Below are 16,617 nucleotides of genomic sequence, written 5' to 3'. Positions count from 1 at the left end.
TGTCAGCCGGACAGATTTGACGTTCTACGGCGTTCAAGCAGGGTTGAATAGGAAGAGAATGAGGGCTATGCAATGACTGATATCTCGACAGATTGCACAAGGGTCAAGACCAGAAGTGTTTGACAAGCGGCCGGGATGCAGTAGAGAGATTTGAATAAGACCCTAGCATTCTGGATGGACACTGGCAGCTACTATGAAGTTGCTGTTATCGCTACCATCAATCATCAATCAGCATCCACATACGAAACACTCCAAAACATGGTCAACTTTTGGTGCAATCATCACTCAATACTTATTTCCGTCCCAACGATTTCTTGTTTTCGCAAGTTGTCATCATGGTCACTTATCCTGACAAATGAAAGCACATTTCATTGAACACGAGGAGAATAACCATCGAGACAGCATAAGCAAACTTGAAGTTTGTTTCGCTATCAAAATCTTGCTAGTCTAACTACATCACCACCATCTAATCAACCTTCTTCCACCAAAGAATACCCCTATACCCATTACCTCGCTCACTTCCAATCTTCAAATACGTAACCTCCTCTCCATTCTCCTCCACCTCAACAATCGTATAATTCCTCTTTCCCTTCTGCCCCTCCCAAGTCGGCACATTCGCCACCGTAAGCGGGCCATGGAAAATCTGGCCCTCCGTCTCCGTCGCAGGTATCTCCTCGTTAACGCTGTACGGTCCCGCGTACCCGATACTGTGCTTGCCGACGAGCGCCCAATCAGCGTCTGAGTCGTTGGGCTGGTACGGGAAAGTGAGGTTAGGTCGGAATTCAGGTTCAGTGGCTGTGATGGTGGCGGACATGAAGCCGGATTCTGTGTAGATGAGCAGGCCGACGGGGGCTTTGCCGTAGGGCAGGTCGGGGATGGGTTCGCCGTTGCGGGAGCTGGATGTGTTTACTAGGGAGTATGTCCCTGATAGGGCTTTGAGGATGGGGTTGGTGTCTGTGTCCGCTCTGGCTTTGGGAGGGTCGGTGGGCTCTTCCTCTTCGGTTCGGGGCTTTACTTTGGCTGGTGCTGCTTGGTCGCAGGGGCTGGGAGGGTCTGTGGGCTCAGGGTTGGCGTAGGCATCTCTGCGCAACTCGGTTATTGGCTCCTTTTCGTTTCTCTTGCGTTGTCCGTCTTCAGTCTTTTGGCGTGGGACTATGACTTGGGGTTGGTCACTAGGACCAGTGGGCTCAGGGTCCGCTGCTCTGCGGGCGTTGGTGATGGGTTCCTCTTCTCCATCACTTCGAGGTAGAATTTCGTCTCCTACGGGTAGGTCACGAGGACTAGGAGGTTCAGTTGGTTCAGGAGCCTCGGCGTCGTCTCGACGAGGCATACCGCGGAGCTGCAGAGTCTCCGGCGGGTCAGTGTGCTGGCGTGGGGCATTCTTTCTCTTTCCTGGAGCTTGAGGCGCGGGTGTAGGGGGGACCTCGCGTTTAGGTGGTCTGAGGATTGAGTCTTGTCTTCGGACAGCTGCTTCCGCGACTGGAGTTGCACGTGCGACTCGGGGTGGTACGAAAGATTCCTGGCGCTGAACCAGTTCGGGCGCGGGTGTGGGAGCCTCGCGTTTGCCTCCAGGAGCGTACCATACAGCACTGTCCTGTCTTCGGATAGCTGCGAATGGTGGTGGTGGTACGAAAGACTCCTGGCGCTGAACCAGTTCGGGTGAGGGTGTGGGAACTTCGCGTTTGTAGTGGTCAGTCCATTGGCGTTTGTCCCATTCGGGTACTGCGAAAGACTCCTGGCGCTGAACAAGTTCGGGTGAGGGCGTGGGAACCTCGCGTTTGTAATGATCAGTCCATTGTCGTTTGTAATGATCACTCCATTGCGGGGCCGCAGATGCCAGAGAGGCGAAGAGAATTACAGGAGCAATGGAGACTCGCATCCTGTCGTATAAGATCGGCGGTGATGCTGGTCACAGTTGAGCACTTTACAAGTGGTATCAGACTAGAAACATTTCGCTGCGCATGAAGCAGACAGGGTGCTTTATACCCAGCGACGCAGCGACATGATCGACATTTGAATCACATCGTTACACACGATCTGGACGACGGAATTGTCCTTCAGGCGTCACAATTACGCCGAATCGATATCTCTTGTCCGTGCAGGCCAAGCGTAGCGTGAGCGAGTGTCAATTTCCGGGATGTGGCCGTCGGCGTTTTGCGGGGGATCCTCGCCCCAAGTCGATCCGAGAATCAATCCTTTTGATCCCCAATCTAGAGCGCATAGCTGAGCAGCCCATCTTTAAAAGATGCTAGGTCTTTCGCAAACAGTGTCGGGAATCTTGTGTGGGTTTTGAGATTGAGATGTTGAGTTGACGGTCGGGAATAAGTCGCTCTGCCAAGGTAACATAGGTCACATGTCGGGGCTGAGCACGTAAGCATCCATCGTGTAAACCTTGGAAACGACCGTTAGTGCGAAACACCAAGACAATCTATAGGGAACGACTTACAACATGTCAGCACGATGTACGGTCACAGCCTGACAACGGCATCAAGCCAGGAGACTCGCGTGTCTAGCATCGTTTTGCGGCGCCGAAGTTTCACCACCGCCACGATCATGTCTGTCAAAACCCGGGAAAGTGAAGACCCCAAGGTTGGCGATGCAATTCACCAGTCGGCCCCCAAGGCTTGGTGACCACCGCGACGGCTGTGGTGTTGATCTTTGCGCATCAGCGGCAGGAGCGTCCCTCATCTCTGTATCCCCGCCAAGGTCTTCTCGGTCCATCTTTGCAGCCTCGATCTGCAGCTGCTCCATATTCGCGACATGGACGTCGAAGTTCTTGCGATATCCACTGGTATCGATGATTTCGCTCCCCTCCGGAACTGCCCATTGTCCCTTCACGTACCGTCGTCTATGCCTGCACATCGAGCTCCTAGTAACGTCTCTCGGAGGCCCGTTGCGGCTCAGCGGGATGACGTAGTGAGGGCGAATAGGGTTCGAGCCGTTCGCGACTGGTGTAGCGGGAATAAGCTCTCGTGTGGCCTCGAGTGGAGTTGTGCGAAGCACGCCCATCCTAGGCCTCTTTGGAGAAGGCTCGAGAAACTCGACTGAGAGCGAGCATGATGCCTTACGGAGCACGTCTACGTCAGCCTCTGTGCGAACGTAAACATCTTCGTCCCATGAAACGCTTGCGCCCTCTCGTCGGCGCTTTCGCGTCGGCAGTTGCTCTGCGACATCGGTCCTTTGAACCTTGGGGATATCGGATTCGTTGAGAAGCTTATGCTGGATTTTCTTGAGCGATTTCCATCCTAGGTCGTGTTCAAGACCATCTCGGTCAGGGAAGTCTGGATCGCTTGCGATTGTCCAGCGCCGACCACGACGCTGACTGAAGAACTCGCAGTCCTCCTCGACACGACCGATGAAGCCATTGTGTTCAGTGTCTTTGTACCAGTGCAATGCAGCTGTAGCACTGTACTGCTTCCTGAGTCGGATATGTTGCACGTAAACGTCGTTGTTCTCAGGAGGCTGTTTCGCTTCCCAGGCCAGCTCCATCTCGGAAAGATCTTCTATCTCGTTGATCAAGTTGACCAAGTTTCTCTTGCAGTGTCTGTAAGACACATCTGTTCCATTCACATTCTTCCCCTTCTTACCACCCAGACTGGCGACATGGTAAGTCGACTTGGCATAGTGGCCCTCGAGGTTCTCTTTCCATTGAGACAAGCCATCATGGGCGTTGATGAACTCTTGGATGTGCTGGAGTGTCTTCATTGAGGCATCCACCAAACACATCGGGCACATGGCTTTGGCGTAATTCTCGCTATAGACGGGATGGATCGTGTGTCCACATGTGTTTGGAGGCGGATATTGAGGTGGTTCCGATCGACGGTTTGGCGCGAAAGTTGGTTCATGGTTCGTCGGGCGGCCTGTCGGTGGCGCCTTTTCATGGCTGTGCTTAGATTGCGTTTGTAGTGTTGAAGTGGGACTGGAGTCAGTCGCTTTCTTTCCCGAAGAACGACCGTCCAACGATGTTCGTTTTTTCTTTTTCGCTGGTGAAGGTTGGTTTACCCCGTTACCTCCGTACTCGTCTGAATTGGCGCGTTCTTTGCGCTTGCCTATGGACGTATTGGCGTCATGTGTTCTTGGAGATGGCTTTTTCGCAGTGGCCGCCGACTTCGCAGGCCGCGCTGGAATTGGGGACTCGGGAACGCTAAATGAGCCCATTTTGTTGGATATTATGCTCGCAAGCTTCGTGTACGCAGATGTTGCGATGGTGGGGATGTGTTGGAGGAACGAGTTCGAATGCACAGAGGACGTGAGTTGTGGCGCGTTGAAAAGCACTGCAATACCGTTGAGCGCCATTGTAGAGAAAGGACGCTCGGACTGAAATTGTGTGACGTCAAACGCTGTTAACCTTGCGCTGTTGTAGTTGTTGTAGGGGAGTGAAATCGGTGAGTCTTCGGCTTTCACTTCCACTTCTCAAACATCCACCGACGATGCTATGCAAGGCACGATCAAAACAGACTGACATGTCTTAAAGATAATTATCGAGGAAACGCGCGTAGATTGAGTTGGCACGAAAATACCACTTGTGGATTGTAAGCCTTGGTTTCAACGCATCTCAACCATGGTTCTTAGCAAAAATCCGGATGGCCTGTAAGTATGTGGGTACGCCGACTGTTTTCTAGATTTGTTTCAATATCAACCTGGGACAATCCTACGTTAAGGGCGGCCAAAGTGAAATATGTATGAGACACTTCGCCAGACATTCATAATGCATTTGATGCAAGTGTCTGTAGGTGTCTACGCACCGGGAAGGTTTCCAGTGTAGGTAGCAAGCGGTACAACGACTGAGTGCTTCACGACGACCCTAAGGCTGATTTGGAAGTACGCGAATGATCTTCGGGTTTGGCATCTTGGAAAAAAGACATCCATATTGATACGAGAACCATCAAGTGTCGAACATAAGTCTTTGATCCGTTTTCACTATGCTTTCTTCTACAATCAAACTCGACCTTACGCGTCAACGCATTCCCAGCTCTCAATAACATCAGGGTTGCCGCCCTTGTACTGGTTGACCTTGGGGAACTTGCAATGAGCGCGCTCAAACTCAACGCCTAGAGCGACCGTGTCGTTGACAAACTTCGTTCCGATAAGTGTCTCGGGTGCGTTGCCGTTTTCTACCCAGTCAACCAAAGCCATGAGTACGTTGTGGCTGGTTTCGTATCCGTTGACCTCGCCCACACTCTGGCCAATGGCGTGCGCACCCTCTCCTCCACCGCAGTGACCAGTTCCACTGACAAGGAAGTACCTGTAGAACTCGTCAAGCTCTTCAGACGATAGACCCATAGTGGAAGTGACGTGTTCGTAGTAGCGAGCAGAGTTATCGGATGAGATGACAAAGTCCGCGCCGCCATGCCAGTGTAGGACCTTGGCGCCGCGGTCCTTCATTCCGCTCAAATCACCCTTGAAGGACTCGATTCCAAACAGATTCAGTTTTGCGGCGTAGTCGTAGTCCTCGGAGCTGAGAGTCGCAGGGTCCCAGTTAGGGTCGTTGTAGATGGCGTAGCGGAACCAATCTGTTGTGTAGGGAAAGGGCTGTCCGTTGATGATAGCGCCAGCCGCAATCACCTCAGCACCAGGCTGCAGACGGGGATAGACTAAGTCTCCTGCATCGTTGAGAAGTGGCGAAAAAACTCCCTTGACTGTCTCTAGCTGCTCGGGCGTAAGGCAGGTAGTGGTGTTGCTACCCTCAGCGCAAGCTAGCCCCGAAGGGTCATACTGGCACAGCAAGGGAGCCTCAAGGATGCCATCCTCGAGGTTGTCAAGCTTGTCGCATTGCTTCAAGACATCAGCGTGAATCTGCACCCACTTTGACTGGGGAACGAAAGCGGACGACGAGTTTGCTGGGCCAGTGAGGGTGTAGAAGTGACCACTCCATGAAGTAAGGTTGTTGAAGGCGAAGGCTGGTGCGCCCGCAACAATGCCGTCGAAATCGTCTGGGAAATCTTGGGCAGACTTCATGCCCTGTCTTCCTCCGGTGGAGCATCCAAGGTAATAGGACTTGTCGTGCGGTTTGCCGTAGAAGTCTTTGGTGATCTGCTTTCCGACCACGACACCAGTATGTAAACTAATATTGATCAGCCAATCTCTAGCATGACAACACGTGAATACTTACGCTCGGTATGCGAAGTCTTCCACGACGTCTGAGTTGTTGTAGAATGGCAAGCCACTCGTGCCATCGTGACCGTTGTTGGTCCCAACAGCAGCGAAACCTAGACCAACCGCATAGGCCAAGTCGTCGTAACTGATGCAACCATTCAATCCTCCATTGCCGCCAGAGAGGAATCGTCCTGTCCAGTTGGCTGGAAGGAACGCCTCCATCCTGAAGCCAGAACGCTCAGATGTCGACACATTGAGCGCGACGCGGCACATGTCCGCTGTGATAGCTGGCGGTGCTGCGGCACATGTTTCGTCGTATACGGGTACAGTCAGGTTCGTACCAGCGGCGATAAACTCGGCCGTTGTAACAACACCGCCATCGATGTGAAGTTTAGACGCAAGTTCCGCACACTTCGAGCTGAAAGCGGCCGGTGCCGTGCCGTTTGTGGGGTAGGATGCTGACTGTGGGGCGGCGAATACGACGGAAGGCGCATTCAGCAGCGCACATTGGAGTGACTTGTCGAACCTCATCTTGACAGTAAGCCAGATAGATTGAGTAAGAACCTTAATCCAACATTTTGGGAATGCATCTTCTCTTTATTCTACCGAAAACTGGGTCTTCGTCACGGTACATTACTAGCGTTCGCCTCCGTGCCTGGGGCAGGATAAACGAATAACAGAAGCTGGGGCATATTTGGGGTGCTCCGTTATGCAGCCCTGCAGGGACGCGCCGCGATGACGATCTTTGGCGACACCAAACACCGAATTGTACAACAAGCATGCGAAGAAGCTGGGGTAAAGGTCTACTACTACCGAGGCAACACTGGGAGGCTCACGTGATCGCACTTCAGATTGGATGTTTCGTTCTGTTGCACAACTGCCGACGGGTAACCATGCTGCGTGTACGCGTAGCTGGTGTACTTGGTGATGCCGATGCATCTGCCGATGAGGGCGCGGAGGCGACACTAAGAAGGTGGTTACTTGCTGTAGAACATTTTAGCAAAACATATAAGAGCCGGCCCGATTTGGCCTCTTGTCATGTCCTGTCAGTGCTGTCGTGCGATCGTTGAAGGTTGGGGCCGGCGCTGCGCGTCATGCGGAACATTGAAGCCGATGGGCGGAGTTCTGCCGCCAGGGGAGGAGCGATCTGCGCGTGCGGGTGGGCCCAACGGTGTATTGATTATAAGTCGGGGTATTGATAACAAATCGGCGTTCCATCCAAATTGCGATGGACGTGAAATCGGTAACTGGGATCGCGGAAATTGAGCGACTTTTGGTCGATGAAGCAGGAATAACATTTACTCGCAGGGCATGTACCTCCTAGCAACTAATCAGGTACCATACTCCGCATCCATATAGCACTAGCAGCATCGACAAGTTCCTTGCATGCAGTCGCAACTCCTTACATACAGCTCCCCGGGACCTCCAATCGCATTCCTACAATCTCGAGGACGTAGCAGAACCCTTTATCATGTCAGCCGTCCTTCGTAAGCAATAGAAAGACAGACACTATCCTTCATGCCACCTCATACCTTCCAAACCTTGCCGGCAAACTCCTCAACATCCTGCCAGAGCTCTTTCGGTTTTTCCAGAGCAGCAAAATGTCCGCCGCTTTCGTGCTGCTTGTAGAATACCAAGTTTGTTTCCTTCTCCAAGATGCTCTTGATGCCTGGGGCCAGTTCTCGTGGGAAGAACGAGAAACCGAGTGGCTTCTTAGGCGCACCGATGTCCCTAGCACCCGACCCAAAGAGCGCGCGATAGGGATAGATAGAACGAGCAAAGCTTTCGGTGAACCAGTAGAGTGACACATTGGTGAGTGTCTCGTCGAGGGACGGGTCCTCATCGCTCCATTCAAGAAACTTCTCACCGATCCTGAATGACGTTAGTGGCGACATCTCTCTACGTAAAACAATGACATTACCATGCAAGGAGTGCGAGCGGGCTCGATGCCAACACATTCCCAATCGTACTGGGTCTCGAGCCATGCTCCTGAGCGTAGGCCGTTCCGCTAGTTGCCCATTCCTTTGCGTAACCGAGGGATTTCTTCTCTACCTCATTCAAAGGAGTGTTCTCGTCCGGCTTAGGAAGACCACTTATCAGGTTCACTGGTACATCAGAATCAGAGTAATCGATATATGGACTTGGACTTACAATGCAATGCTACACAGGAGTCGTACAATTGGCTCATCATTTGCGCCGTAAAGCTGCCAACGTCTCCTCCCTGGGCGAGGTACTTGTTGAAGCCCAGATTCAGCATCAGCTGGTTCATGACGCGACTGCTGTCTGCCAGAGTCCATTCCTTATCTACCGACTGCACGGTACTCAGGGTGTACCCGGGCAGTGAGGGCACGACGATGTGGTATGGTAGGTCCTTGGCTGAATACTTCTCCTTGATCAACGTCAACATAGGCAGAAATTCGAGGAAACTGCCTGGCCATCCGTGCATGAAGATGATGGGGATGGCATCTTTCTTCTCAGAGAAAAGAGCGACAAAATGCATATCGACGTCCTCGATTAGCATCTTGTAGTTCGGGAACGAGTTGATGTGTTTTTCTTGCGCGCGCCAGTCGTACTTGTTCAGCCAGTAGTCCTTTGCATCGGACAGCCACTTGCGGGACACGCCAAAGCGGCGGTCTTCCTGTCGTCCTTCCCAAGTTTCAGGGGCCAGCTTAGAGAGCTGGAGGAGTTGACGCCATTCCGAAATGCTCTGGTCAGAGACATTGAGAGTGAAAGGTTTGGCGGAGTCGGGTGGTGAATAAGACATGTTCGTGATGAAAGAGGTGTTTTCAGGTTTACTGGAGATCAGGCATCCGCGGAGAGCATTCGACCCTTTTATACTCGCCAGACTACACACGAATTATAGTGGGTTTCGCTAGGCAGCCTTCACAATGGAGTGGGGTACATGTACTATCCTGGGCTACGGGCGGAATGAACAAGTCCACCATCCGCTGTGGATCTCTCCGGACCAAGGAGATTCCGTGGAGCCCTTGGAGCGGTTCCGGTGCCTCCGAGCATCTACTACTGATCGTACCTTGGGATTCTATGTTGGTGATTACAGTTCGCTAGTTACCTGCGCTTCAGTCTGGACCTCGGTTCGTACGCTAGGCCAGGGAAACAGTAACGAGAGGAGACGAATCCAGTGTCTAAAGTCAACTAGTAGCTTGCAAATACAAAGGGTGAGCAGGGTGTGCGAAGATATCTCTCGGAACGGAAACAACAGTATCCAGAGGTTATATATTAATCCGACGCTTTCCGGTAAGTGCGACGCGTCTGAAGCGCGTCGGTGCTTACGTTGTTGTCGTCATCGCCGTAGTGGGGCAGCCCGCCCCGCGATTTGGCATCTGCTAGTTCTGGAACTTTTTCTACAATGAACTAGCGACTCACGCATCAGGTGTGAATCACACTTTCTGTCCAAGCCTCAATCGCAACAAACTTCACACCATGGCCCCAAATCTGGTTGCTGCGATTGATCTGGCTGCTTACACAAAATCCGCCCAAGGTCTTGATGTTCAAGCGCTGTCGTTTGTCGGCAACGTTTTTGTTCGAGTCACCGACGAGACCATCGATGAGACCCTCTCCCACCTGAAGCAATCGGTAGGCCGCTTCGCCAACTATCTAGGTGTTGCTTCCGTCACCTCAATCGACGATGTCGTATCTCTCCTCGATGCCGGCGCCGCCAAGGTATTCGTTACCCGCCAGCAATTAGATCAGCTCAAGACAACGAAGATCGACCAAGACAGGATAGTGCTGTGCTTGCCGGGAAACACAAAGGAAGAGATCATAGAAGCTATCGCGGGCACATCAGTGGACATCTACTCCCACCAAGTGGAGGATGTTGGCCTTGTCGAAGCATGGCTAAAGGACTACGGAACAGATCGCCCCAATGTCTTCGTCTCGTTTGCGAAGCCGAGCATGGAGAGCGTTCTGACCCTAGCAAAACTATCCGCGATACCCATCATCTCCGCCGAAAACCTCACTGTCGACCCCTCGAAACAAACCAACGCGTTGAGCGTCGCAAAGCTGTTCATGGCCAACGCAACGAGCGACCGATCCGACGGCCTTTACACAACTCTCGTCACGGATGAGCGGGGTGTCGCCCTCGGGCTCGTATACAGCAGCGAAGAAAGTGTCGCGGAGAGTCTCAAGACTGGACGGGGTGTATACCAGAGCCGGAAGCGAGGGTTGTGGTACAAGGGCGAAAGCAGTGGTGATGTCCAAGAGCTGGTGTCATTAGCGCTGGACTGCGATAGCGACTGCTTGCAGTTTGTGGTGCGACAGAAGGGCAGGGGTTTCTGCCACCTTGCAACTCCCACTTGCTTTGGCGAGTACACCGGCCTGTCGAAACTACAGAAGACCCTCCAGAGTCGGAAAGATTCAGCGCCGGAAGGCTCATACACTGCGCGACTCTTCAACGACTCACAGCTGTTGAGGGCAAAGATACTAGAGGAGGCCACCGAGCTGTGCGACGCGAACACCAAAGATGAAGTTGCGTTCGAAGCTGCTGATCTTTTCTACTTTGCTCTCACCAAGTGCATCGCGTCTGGCGTGTCATTAGAGGATGTCGAGCGCAACCTCGACGCGAAGAGCATCAAGGTCAAAAGGCGACAGGGTGATGCTAAGCCGGCCTTTGCCGCCCAAGCAGCTGCAGCAACGAACGGTGCGACCAACAGTACAACAAACCCCCCAACGAAGGAAGAGATCAAGGAAGCCGCTTCAGTGCCTAAGAGCAAGGATGACCCCGCCGGCACAAAGGACGGTCGCATTGCGATGCGAAGATATGCAACCAAAAACGAGACGCCAGAGACCATCAGCGCCACCCTTCAACGACCCTCCCAACGCTCGACCGACAAAATCCTGGGTATATGTCTACCAATCATCGAGGCGGTCAGAACTCGCGGAGATGCTGCGTTGCTAGAATACACACACAAGTTCGAGAAGGCTACTTCGCTTACCTCGCCAGTGCTGAGGGCACCATTCCCTCCGGAGCTCATGCGGTTGAGGCCTGAGACGGCCAAGGCCATTGATGTGTCATTCGAGAACATCAGGAAGTTCCACGCCGCACAGAAAGAGGACAAGCCACTGAGAGTAGAGACTATGCCCGGCATCGTGTGCTCACGATTCGCTCGACCGATTGAAAGGGTTGGCCTGTACGTGCCTGGTGGAACAGCTGTGCTTCCTTCTACAGCGCTCATGCTTGGTGTACCTGCCATGGTCGCTGGCTGCAAGAAGATTGTCCTTGCGACTCCACCACGATCTAATGGTCAGGTAACCCCTGAGGTTGTCTACGTTGCCCACAAGGTCGGCGCGGAATCTATTGTCCTTGCTGGCGGTGCGCAAGCCGTCGCGGCAATGGCATACGGTACTGAAAGCGTGACCAAGGTCGATAAGATTCTCGGACCGGGTAACCAGTTCGTCACCGCAGCAAAGATGCATGTTTCCAACGACACAAACGCCGGTGTGAGCATCGACATGCCTGCGGGACCGAGTGAGGTGCTCGTCATTGCTGACGCGAACGCCAACCCTGCTTTCGTTGCATCCGACCTTCTCAGCCAAGCTGAGCACGGCGTCGACTCCCAGGTCATCTTGATTGCAGTTGGAATGAATGAGTCGCAGCTTGTTGCAGTCGAAGACGAGCTTCACAAGCAGGCGACCGCACTACCACGAGTAGACATTGTCCGTGGCGCTATCGAACACTCCTTCACACTTGCAGTAGACACCATGGAGGAGGCTATGCAGCTAAGTAACGATTACGCACCCGAACATCTCATCCTGCAAGTCGACGATGCAGAGAAGGTAGCTGAGATGGTGGAGAATGCTGGAAGTGTGTTTATCGGCCAATGGACCCCGGAGAGTGTCGGCGACTACTCTGCTGGTGTGAACCACTCTCTGCGTAAGTCATCCCAATATGTTCTCTTCAGACCTCCTCCTAACTTGCGATAGCAACATACGGCTACGCCAAGCAATACTCTGGTGTCAACCTCGCGTCATACGTCAAGCACATTACCAGCTCCCACCTGACTAGGGAAGGACTCGAGAACGTCGGACCTGCTGTTATGGAACTCGCGCGAGTTGAGGAACTAGAGGCCCACCGAAGGGCTGTCAGCCTGCGACTTGGCGTAGCGTAGTTGTTATGGAAAATGAAGCACATGTAACATCATTACATCATCACGTTGCTGTCTGGATAGAGAAATAGAGTGAAGTGATTCAAATGATCAATTGAAAGATGAAGTTCTCATCTTAAAGAAGTAAATATATATACGATAGAATACCATCCCATCTCAACAGAACAAACACTAAACGTCTACCGAAAGGTGGTAAAGTCAGTTTACAACTCTCATATTCACTCTACGCATCTAAGCAAGAGCGGTGCAGAGACCGTTGTAGTTCTCCTTGGCCTTGAAGCTGCCGTCGAAGAGAAGAGGAGTGGAAGCAGCACCGATCCAAGAGTCAGTGTCGCTGACACCCCAGACGGTAACACCAACACAGTTCTCGACGTCCAAGCAGGCAGTGACGGCAGTCTTGTAGTCAGCAGCGGATCCACCCTTGATGTCGAGCTCAGTCATGGCGCACTCGGGAGCAGAGCCACAGAGGAGCTTGAGAGCAGCAGGGTAGTCAGAGATGGGCCAGCTGCCAGACAAGTGAGACTGGGAACCGATGCCGTCAATGGGGACACCAGCAGCGATCCACTTCTTGACGTTGCTGGCCATAGCCTTGGTCTTGGCGTAGCTGGGGCTGTCGAGGTTGTAGTCGTTGATGTAGAGCTTGGCCTCTGGGTCGGCGGCCTTTGCGGTAGCGAAAGCGGTGGCAACAAAGTCCTCGCCGAGAACGTTGTAGAAAACGGAAGAGCGGAAAGAACCGTCCTCGTTGAAGATCTCGTTGACGACGTCCCAAGCGTAGACCTTGCCGGCGTAGGTGGTCATGAGCTTCTTGATGTGAGCGACCATGACTTCCTGGAGCTTGGTCTTGTCGGTGATGGAAGAGACCCAGGTGGGGAGCTGGGAGTGCCAGACAGTGGTGTGTCCACGGATGAGCTTGTTGTTCTCGGTGGCGAAGCTGACGAGCGCGTTGGCGCCGTCGAGGGTGAACTTGCCCTGGGTGGCCTCGGTGGCATCCCACTTCATGCTGTTCTCAGGGGTGACCTGGCCGAAGTTGTCGACGATGATCTCCTTGTTCTTGCCCTTGCCGAGAGCACCCTGGTCGGTAGCAACACCGAGGTACTTCTTGCCGTGCGACTTGAAGGCAGCGTCGAGGGAGCACTTGGCTCCGTTGGCACCGCTTCCAGCGACGTCGGGGGTGGAGCCGTTGGCACCACCAGCGGAGCCAGTAGCAGCAGGCTGGGCAACAGCGACAGGGGCAGCGATGGGCTCGGTGGCGTTCATCGATGGCACAGGCGCAGCGGAGGGAACAACGGGTGCCGGTGCAACGCCGGTAGCAGCAGGAGGTGCCTGGCCGTTTCCACCACCGCTAACGCACTGGCTGTACCAGTCGTTGCTCTTGACGCAGGACCATCCCTGGGGGCAGGTAGAATCGCCCTGGAAGCCCTGACCACCGCACTGTCCGTAGGGAGCAGCTGCGAGGACAGCGGAAGTCGAAGACAAGGCGACGACACCGAAGTAGATGGAGGATGTGCTGAAGTGCATGGTTGCTACTTTTCGATCGGTCCGGGTTCAAAGATGTTCGGTTGGTAGGTGGAAAAAGGATAGAAGCTCGCTTCTATGTGGGTATTCAAGAAAAGAATGTCAGGAAGCACGCTTCCAGTAGGGTTCAAAGAAGAAAAGATAGAGAGTGTGTAGAGAATGGTGATGACCGAGTGAGTGAAGAAGCAGTATGGCGGCGGATGCGATTCCATCTTATACAAACCACCAGCCGCGATTCTGCGTCTGGAACGATTCCGTGGTGGGTCAAATTTAGGCGGTTAGCTCCCATGAGGCGCATTGTTTCATGAAACCGTGAAACGGCATCCTGGAGATCATTGCACGGCAGCGCCCAAAGGAACCTCGGAACCGAGCGAGTTTAGCCGTTCCAGTCCAACATCGACGAACGACAAGTCGATGAACAGTGGGCTGATGCGGCGCACAGCAAAACGATGATATTGCGTGTGGGTAGGTGCCGCTCATGCGATATGAATGTAGAACCGCCATCCAGGTACGAAGCTTCATGCGGGCCCGTGCAGTGGGTGCGCCAAGCGCTAAGCCTGTCAGAGGTAGATGTCATCTAAACCCTTTTCGGTACGAACACCAGGCGAACAGACGATTTCTATGTTAGCCACCGGTTATCAAATGCTTCATGTTCCTTCGTTCAATGGGTCCCGCCACATCATCGCAGGGTCAAGGTACTCAAGCCTTTCAAGCATTTCAAAACATTCTTGTATTGACTAGGTTGTGATCATCCCCTTTGCTCATCTATCTGATCATGCCGGGTGTTAACTGCCCATAACTATGACTTGTAGACGTGCATGACGTGAGGGTTGCAGTATGCAAGAAGACCGGTCTTGCCCCACTCTCCACCGATGCCAGATTCCTTGTGTCCTCCAAATATCGCCTGAGGTGTTGGCTTCTCCCATGAATTTACGAACACGGAACCAGCTTCGAGGCGGCGCGCTACCTTGCAGGCCTTCTCGACGTCCTTGCCCCAAACACAGGCACCGAGACCAGTGTTTGTGTTGTTGGCGCGTGCGACGACCTCATCAAGATCGGACCACGGCTGGGTGGGCACGATAGGACCGAATGGCTCCTCTTGGATGATACGGGAGTCGTTGGGTGGGTTGTCGATGATCGTCGGCTGGATGAAGTACCCCTTTCCGGTGCTGACGTCGGGCTGGCCAGCGGCAAACTTGTAGCCCTTGGCCTTGCTGTCCTCGAAGAATCCCTTTACGCGCTCGTACTGCATCTGGTTCTGGACAGGTCCGAGCAGGTTGTCGCCATCGTCTGGGTTACCGGTCTTGATCGACTTGGTGAAGTTGACCATCTCCTCAAGGAACTCCTTGTAGATGGACTCGTGGATGTAGATGCGCTTGGTGGCGACGCATACTTGGCCGCTGTTCTGGAACGCACCCATGACGACTTCAGGCGCAGTCTTCTTGATGTCCACATCAGGAAGGATGATGGAGGCATCGTTGCCACCCAGCTCGAGTGTGACGCGCTTGAGGGTCTTTGCAGATGTCTCCATGACCTTCTTTCCGGTAGCGATGGAGCCGGTGAAGCTGATCTTGGCAATGTCGGGGTGGAGGCACATCTGAACACCGAGCTCGTTGTTGCCGCCGACTACCTGAAGGACACCAGCAGGCAGGATCTCCTGAGCCAGCTCTACAAACTTCAGAGCTGTGTAAGGTGTGAAGGGTGAAGGCTTGACGATCATGCAGTTTCCGGTCATGAGGGCCGGTGCGATCTTTCCAGTGCTCAGAACAAGAGGGAAGTTCCATGGGCAGATGGCACCGCAAACACCTAGAGGTGAGTACTCTGTGTAGATGGTCTTCTCTTCATCCTCAACCTTCTCAGAAGGGACGTCCAGAGTCAAGTGGTGACCGACGAATCCAGCAACGGCACCGACCTCGATGGCAGCAAACTTTCTCTACTCGTACATTAGCAAGGTGTCAATGATCCCACCAACTGCCATGACGTACCGGCTTGCCAGACTCTTTGCAGAGCAGGTTGACAAAGTCATCGGTGTGTTGCTGGTACGACTCGGCGACCTTGTTAAGGAGCTCCTTCCTCTTCTCAATCTGCAAGGGTAGGGGTACGAAGTCAGTATATGTCTCGCATGCACTTCGTACAGTCAAAACTTACTGGCGTATCTCTCCATGCGGGAAATGCCTTCTTCGCGGCCGCAACAGCGTCATTTAGGTCCTGCTCGCTCGCAATGGGTACATCCCAGAGTTGCTGGCCAGTTGCGGGGTTGATACCATGGTGAATGTTGTCTGAGCCGCGCTGCTTGCCATCGATAATGTTGTAGAAGGTCTCGAAGTCGAGAGTCGAAACTTTTCCTGGAGACATGGTTGAGGCGATGGTAGTAGTTGTGGTGTAAGAGTTGATTTGGGTATCCGTTTGGCAGAGACAAGTCGAACGGGTCAAGGTCACTTCTTAAACGAGTCGAGTCGCCACTCGACTGTCCCTATCCTCGGTAGTATGCCTGTTGTAGCATCTTGGCTGAGACCCTTTGAAGTGGGGTCAACACAGGCAGGTTACCGCTTGCATCATCCCTTCCCCAATAAAATATTCTTCCCCGCTCTTCTTGGGGCTTAGCTCGAGTGGGTGTTTGCCGCCTAGATGAGCCGTCTACCGTCAAGCGGGCTAGCTATATCGTCGTCTCCCAAGATTTCCGAGTCTTTCAGTAGCTCCCGACGTCGGTCGGAATCCAGGTCGCAGTACTTACTAAACACTCCCGGCAACTGCTCACCACTTGCGCATCGTGTCTTTGTACAGGCCGCTGCACCCCACCGGGTCCATTGCGGCGTCTGCCGTATCGAAAAGTGGATTTCCTCTTCTTGAACGCGGGACAATCGCTTCACGTGGCTAGAACTTT

At 53.3% G+C, this 16,617-nt stretch overlaps 7 protein-coding genes across 7 annotated transcripts; 1 reads left to right on the top strand and 6 right to left on the bottom strand.

Annotated features, from left to right (window-relative positions):
- Window positions 1–466: 466 nt before the first annotated feature.
- J4E84_006074 (uncharacterized protein) lies at window positions 467–2,451 on the bottom strand (the record flags this gene model as incomplete). Its single annotated transcript, XM_049388666.1, has 2 exons — window positions 467–1,814; window positions 2,447–2,451. 2 exons carry the CDS (start codon window positions 2,449–2,451, stop codon window positions 467–469), a joined length of 1,353 nt encoding a protein of 450 aa, XP_049243565.1.
- A 36-nt stretch (window positions 2,452–2,487) lies between these two features.
- On the bottom strand, window positions 2,488–4,158 carry J4E84_006073 (uncharacterized protein; the record flags this gene model as incomplete). Its single annotated transcript, XM_049388665.1, has 2 exons — window positions 2,488–3,690; window positions 4,003–4,158. The coding sequence occupies 2 exons, from the start codon at window positions 4,156–4,158 to the stop codon at window positions 2,488–2,490; spliced, it is 1,359 nt and encodes a 452-aa protein (XP_049243564.1).
- Window positions 4,159–4,950: 792 nt separating this feature from the next.
- Window positions 4,951–6,627, bottom strand: J4E84_006072 (uncharacterized protein; the record flags this gene model as incomplete). The annotated part of the gene is made up of 2 exons (XM_049388664.1): window positions 4,951–6,064; window positions 6,113–6,627. 2 exons carry the CDS (start codon window positions 6,625–6,627, stop codon window positions 4,951–4,953), a joined length of 1,629 nt encoding a protein of 542 aa, XP_049243563.1.
- A 995-nt stretch (window positions 6,628–7,622) lies between these two features.
- J4E84_006071 (uncharacterized protein) lies at window positions 7,623–8,860 on the bottom strand (the record flags this gene model as incomplete). The annotated part of the gene is made up of 3 exons (XM_049388663.1): window positions 7,623–7,968; window positions 8,018–8,201; window positions 8,248–8,860. 3 exons carry the CDS (start codon window positions 8,858–8,860, stop codon window positions 7,623–7,625), a joined length of 1,143 nt encoding a protein of 380 aa, XP_049243562.1.
- A 677-nt stretch (window positions 8,861–9,537) lies between these two features.
- On the top strand, window positions 9,538–12,221 carry HIS3 (imidazoleglycerol-phosphate dehydratase; the record flags this gene model as incomplete). Its single annotated transcript, XM_049388662.1, has 2 exons — window positions 9,538–11,986; window positions 12,037–12,221. The coding sequence occupies 2 exons, from the start codon at window positions 9,538–9,540 to the stop codon at window positions 12,219–12,221; spliced, it is 2,634 nt and encodes an 877-aa protein (XP_049243561.1).
- A 228-nt stretch (window positions 12,222–12,449) lies between these two features.
- Window positions 12,450–13,736, bottom strand: XYNF3 (Endo-1,4-beta-xylanase F3; the record flags this gene model as incomplete). Its single annotated transcript, XM_049388661.1, has 1 exon — window positions 12,450–13,736. The coding sequence occupies one exon, from the start codon at window positions 13,734–13,736 to the stop codon at window positions 12,450–12,452; it is 1,287 nt and encodes a 428-aa protein (XP_049243560.1).
- Window positions 13,737–14,532: 796 nt separating this feature from the next.
- Window positions 14,533–16,088, bottom strand: J4E84_006068 (uncharacterized protein; the record flags this gene model as incomplete). The annotated part of the gene is made up of 3 exons (XM_049388660.1): window positions 14,533–15,666; window positions 15,719–15,817; window positions 15,882–16,088. The coding sequence occupies 3 exons, from the start codon at window positions 16,086–16,088 to the stop codon at window positions 14,533–14,535; spliced, it is 1,440 nt and encodes a 479-aa protein (XP_049243559.1).
- Between the last annotated feature and the right edge of the window lie 529 nt (window positions 16,089–16,617).

Source organism: Alternaria hordeiaustralica (assembly GCF_023758085.1).
Source record: "Alternaria hordeiaustralica strain BMP 2776 chromosome Unknown scaffold_11, whole genome shotgun sequence".
Classification (NCBI taxonomy): domain Eukaryota; kingdom Fungi; phylum Ascomycota; class Dothideomycetes; order Pleosporales; family Pleosporaceae; genus Alternaria; species Alternaria hordeiaustralica.
This window is presented reverse-complemented; position numbering and strand designations above follow the sequence as displayed.